Source organism: Morus notabilis, unplaced genomic scaffold (assembly GCF_000414095.1).
Source record: "Morus notabilis unplaced genomic scaffold, ASM41409v2 Scaffold1512, whole genome shotgun sequence".
Classification (NCBI taxonomy): Eukaryota; Viridiplantae; Streptophyta; class Magnoliopsida; order Rosales; family Moraceae; genus Morus; species Morus notabilis.
This window is the reverse complement of record NW_010367879.1, coordinates 43,689-49,253: the sequence shown is the minus strand read 5'-3', so window position 1 is coordinate 49,253 and position 5,565 is coordinate 43,689. Positions and strand designations below refer to the sequence as shown.

At 50.7% G+C, this 5,565-nt stretch overlaps 1 protein-coding gene across 1 annotated transcript in view; it reads left to right on the top strand.

The window, feature by feature from the left end:
- LOC112094554 (ice-structuring glycoprotein-like) overlaps positions 1 to 5,565 on the top strand; it is a gene marked incomplete at its 5' end in the record, with an annotated part of 11,422 nt that overhangs the window by 1,155 nt on the left and 4,702 nt on the right. The window contains 8 exons of the mRNA XM_024175746.1: positions 303 to 863; positions 1,200 to 2,875; positions 3,735 to 3,768; positions 4,052 to 4,284; positions 4,373 to 4,392; positions 4,590 to 4,728; positions 5,190 to 5,209; positions 5,290 to 5,411. Of these exons, the coding sequence (XP_024031514.1) occupies positions 303 to 863; positions 1,200 to 2,875; positions 3,735 to 3,768; positions 4,052 to 4,284; positions 4,373 to 4,392; positions 4,590 to 4,728; positions 5,190 to 5,209; positions 5,290 to 5,411 (2,805 nt within the window). The remainder of the gene's footprint in view (positions 1 to 302; positions 864 to 1,199; positions 2,876 to 3,734; positions 3,769 to 4,051; positions 4,285 to 4,372; positions 4,393 to 4,589; positions 4,729 to 5,189; positions 5,210 to 5,289; positions 5,412 to 5,565) is intronic.

The following is a 5,565-nucleotide window of genomic DNA, read 5'->3' as shown; positions in this document are numbered from 1 at the left end:
TGCTGTTGCTGCTCCTGCTCCGGCTGCTGCTGCTGCTACTGCTGCTGCTCCAACTACTACAATTGCTACTGCTACTGCTGCTGCTACTGCTGCTGCTACTGCTGCTGCTACTGCTACTGCTACTGCTGCTGCTACTGTTACTGCTACTGATACTGCTACTGCTACTGCTACTGCTGTTCCTGCTACTGCAACTGCTACTGCTACTGCTGCTGCTACTGCTACTACTACTGCTGCTACTACTTCTCCTCCACCCGCTACTCCTGCTACTACTACTGCTACTGTTCCTACTGCTACTACTCCAGCTGCTACTACTTCTCCTCCACCCGCTACTCCTGCTACTACTACTGCTACTGTTCCTACTGCTACTACTCCAGCTGCTACTACTTCTCCTCCACCCGCTACTCCTGCTACTACTACTGCTACTGCTGGTGCTGGTGCTGCTATTGCTACTGCTGCTGCTGCTGTTGCTACTGCTGTTGCTGCTACTGCTGCTGCTACTGCTACTGCTGCTGCTACTGCTACTGTTGTTCCTACTACTACAATTGCTACTGCGACTGCTGCTGCTACTACTGCTACTGCTGCTGCTACTGCTACTGCTGGTGCTGGTGTTGCTATTGCTACTGTTGCTGCTGCTGCTGCTGCTACTGCTACTGCTGTTCCTACTACTACAATTGCTACTGCGACTGCTGCTGCTACTACTGCTACTGCTGCTGCTACTGCTACTGCTGGTGCTGGTGTTGCTATTGCTACTGTTGCTGCTGCTGCTGCTGCTACTGCTACTGCTGTTCCTACTACTACAATTGCTACTGCGACTGCTGCTGCTACTACTGCTACTGCTGCTGCTACTGCTACTGCTGGTGCTGGTGTTGCTATTGCTACTGTTGCTGCTGCTGCTGCTGCTACTGCTACTGCTGTTCCTACTACTACAATTGCTACTGCGACTGCTGCTGCTACTACTGCTACAACTACTGTTACTACTGCTACTGCTACTACTATTGCTCCTACTGCTACTACTACTGCTACTACTACTACTGCTGCTACTGTTGATACTGCTGCTGCTACTACTACTACTACTACTACTGCTACTGCTGCTGCTACTGCTACTGCTGGTGCTGGTGCTGCTATTGCTACTGCTGCTGCTACTGCTGCTGCTCCAACTACTACAATTGCTACTGCTACTGCTGATGCTACTGCTGCAGCTACTGCTGCTGCTACTGCTGCTGCTCCAACTACTACAATTGCTACTGCTACTGCTGATGCTACTGCTGCAGCTACTGCTGCTGCTACTGCTGCTGCTCCAACTACTACAATTGCTACTGCTACTGCTGATGCTACTGCTGCAGCTACTGCTGCTGCTACTGCTGCTGCTCCAACTACTACAATTGCTACTGCTACTGCTGATGCTACTGCTGCAGCTACTGCTGCTGCTACTGCTGCTGCTCCAACTACTACAATTGCTACTGCTACTGCTGATGCTACTGCTGCAGCTACTGCTGCTGCTACTGCTGCTGCTCCAACTACTACAATTGCTACTGCTACTGCTGATGCTACTGCTGCAGCTACTGCTGCTGCTACTGCTGCTGCTCCAACTACTACAATTGCTACTGCTACTGCTGATGCTACTGCTGCAGCTACTGCTGCTGCTACTGCTGCTGCTCCAACTACTACAATTGCTACTGCTACTGCTGATGCTACTGCTGCAGCTACTGCTGCTGCTACTGCTGCTGCTCCAACTACTACAATTGCTACTGCTACTGCTGATGCTACTGCTGCAGCTACTGCTGCTGCTACTGCTGCTGCTCCAACTACTACAATTGCTACTGCTACTGCTGATGCTACTGCTGCAGCTACTGCTGCTGCTACTGCTGCTGCTCCAACTACTACAATTGCTACTGCTACTGCTGATGCTACTGCTGCAGCTACTGCTGCTGCTACTGCTGCTGCTCCAACTACTACAATTGCTACTGCTACTGCTGATGCTACTGCTGCAGCTACTGCTGCTGCTACTGCTGCTGCTCCAACTACTACAATTGCTACTGCTACTGCTGATGCTACTGCTGCAGCTACTGCTGCTGCTACTGCTGCTGCTCCAACTACTACAATTGCTACTGCTACTGCTGATGCTACTGCTGCAGCTACTGCTGCTGCTACTGCTGCTGCTCCAACTACTACAATTGCTACTGCTACTGCTGATGCTACTGCTGCAGCTACTGCTGCTGCTACTGCTGCTGCTCCAACTACTACAATTGCTACTGCTACTGCTGATGCTACTGCTGCAGCTACTGCTGCTGCTACTGCTGCTGCTCCAACTACTACAATTGCTACTGCTACTGCTGATGCTACTGCTGCAGCTACTGCTGCTGCTACTGCTGCTGCTCCAACTACTACAATTGCTACTGCTACTGCTGATGCTACTGCTGCAGCTACTGCTGCTGCTACTGCTGCTGCTCCAACTACTACAATTGCTACTGCTACTGCTGATGCTACTGCTGCAGCTACTGCTGCTGCTACTGCTGCTGCTCCAACTACTACAATTGCTACTGCTACTGCTGATGCTACTGCTGCAGCTACTGCTGCTGCTACTGCTGCTGCTCCAACTACTACAATTGCTACTGCTACTGCTGATGCTACTGCTGCAGCTACTGCTGCTGCTACTGCTGCTGCTCCAACTACTACAATTGCTACTGCTACTGCTGATGCTACTGCTGCAGCTACTGCTGCTGCTACTGCTGCTGCTCCAACTACTACAATTGCTACTGCTACTGCTGATGCTACTGCTGCAGCTACTGCTGCTGCTACTGCTGCTGCTCCAACTACTACAATTGCTACTGCTACTGCTGATGCTACTGCTGCAGCTACTGCTGCTGCTACTGCTGCTACTCCTACTACTGCTGCTACTGTTACTGCTACTGCTACTGCTACTGCTGTTCCTGATACTGCAACTGCTACTGCTACTACTGCTACTGCTACTACTGCTGCTGCTGCTGTTGCTACTGCTGCTGCTACTGCTGCTGCTGCTGCTACTGCTGCTGCTGCTGCTACTGCTGCTGCTGCTGCTACTGCTGCTGCTGCTGCTACTGCTGCTGCTGCTGCTACTGCTGCTGCTGCTGCTACTGCTGCTGCTGCTGCTACTGCTGCTGCTGCTGCTACTGCTGCTGCTGCTGCTACTGCTGCTGCTGCTGCTACTGCTGCTGCTGCTGCTACTGCTGCTGCTGCTGCTACTGCTGCTGCTGCTGCTACTGCTGCTGCTGCTGCTACTGCTGCTGCTGCTGCTACTGCTGCTGCTGCTGCTACTGCTGCTGCTGCTGCTACTGCTGCTGCTGCTGCTACTGCTGCTGCTGCTGCTACTGCTGCTGCTGCTGCTACTGCTGCTGCTACTACTGCTCCTGCTGCTGCTACTACTACTACTACTACTGCTACTAGTACTACTAGTACTACTAGTACTACTACTAGTACTACTACTACTACTACTACTACTACTACTACTGCTATTCCTGCTACGACCTGCTGCTGCTACTACCTGCTGCTGCTACTACTGCTACTACTGCTACTTCTACTGTTACTACTGCTACTGCTACTACTATTGCTCCTACTGCAACTACTACTTCAACTTCTACTGCTGCTGCTACTGCTGCTGCTACTGCTGCTGCTACTACTGCTGCTACTACTGCTGCTGCTACTGCTGCTGTTGCTGCTGCTACTACTGCTGCTGCTGCTGCTGCTACTGCTACTAGTACTACTACTGCTACTACTACTGTTACTACTGCTGTTACTACTGCTGCTGCTATTGCTCCTACTGCTACTACTACTACTGCTGCTACAACTACTGCTACTGCTACAGCTACTATTACTGTTACTGCTGCTGCCGCTGTTGCTACTAATACTACTACAACTACTACTACTTCTACTACTACTACTACTGCTACTGCTACTGCTCCTGCTACTGCTACTGTTGCTGCTGCTACTGCAACTGCTACTGCTACTACTGCTACTGCTCCTACTGCTACTACTCCTGCTACTACTACTACTACTGCTACTACTACTACTACAGTTACTGCTACTGTTGCTGCTGCTGCTGCTACTACTACTGCTGCTGCTGCTGTTGCTACTGCTGTTGCTACTTCTACTAGTACTACTGCTGCTACTACAACTACTACTGTTGCTGTTGTTGCTACTGTTGTTGCTGCTACTGCTGCTGCTACTGCTGCTGCTGGTGCTGGTGCTGCTACTGCTACATCTGCTGCTGCTGCTACTGCTGCTGCTCCTACTACTACAATTGCTACTGCTACTGCTGCTGCTACTACTGCTGCTGCTACTGCTACTCCTACTGCTGCTGCTACTGTTACTGCTACTGCTACTGCTACTACTATAGCTACTGCTGCTGCTGCTACTGCAAGTGCTCCTGCAACTACTGCTACTGCTCCTACTGCTACTACTACTGCTGCTACTACTTCTCCTCCAACTGCTACTCCTGCTACTACTACTACTACTGCTACTACTACCACTACTGCTACTTCTACTGCTGCTGCTGCTACTGCTACTACTACTGCTGCTGCTGCTGTTGCTACTACTGCTGCTACTGCTACTAGTACTACTGCTGCTACTACAACTGCTACTGCTCCTGTTGTTGCTATTGCTGTTGCTGCTACTGCTGCTGCTACTGCTACTGCTAGTGCTGGTGCTGCTACTTCTACTGCTGCTGCTGCTGCTGCTGCTACTGCTACTGCTGTTCCTACTACTACAATTGCTACTGCGACTGCTGCTGCTACTACTGCTACTGCTGCTGCTATTGCTACTGCTGCTGCTACTGCTACTGCTGCTGCTACTGCTACTGCTACTGCTACTACTAGTGGTAGTGCTAGTGTTAGTGCTGCTGCTGCTGCTACTGCTACTGCTGGTGCTGGTGCTGCTACTACTACTGCTGGTGCTGGTGGTGCTACTGCTACTGTTACTACTGCTGCTACTATTGCTACTGCTGCTGCTACTACTACTACTACTACTACTACTACTACTACTACTACTTCTACTACAACTACTACTGCTACTGCTACTGCTACTGCTACTTCTGCTGCTGCTACTGTAACTGCTACTGCTCCTACTGCTACTACTACTGCTGCTACTACGACTGCTGCTACTACTTCTGCTCCAATAGCTACTCCTGCTACTGCTACTACTACTGCTACTGCTAGTGCTACTACTACAGCTACTGGTACTTTCTCTTTCTCCTCTTCCTCCTCCTGCTACTACTGCTGCTGCTGCTGTTGCTACTGCTGCTGCTACTGCTACTAGTACTACTATTGCTACTACAACTGCTACTGCTGCTGCTACTACTGCTGCTGCTACTGTTACTGTTGGTGCTGGTGCTGCTACTGCTACTGCTACTGCTACTGCTACTGCTACTGCTCCTGCCGGTGCTAGTGCTGCTACTGCTACTGTTACTGCTGATGCTACTGCTGCTGTTCCTACTACTACTACTACTACTACTACTACTACAACTACGACTGCTACTACTACTACTACTACTACTACTACTGCTACTGCTACTGTTACTGCTACTGCTGCTAC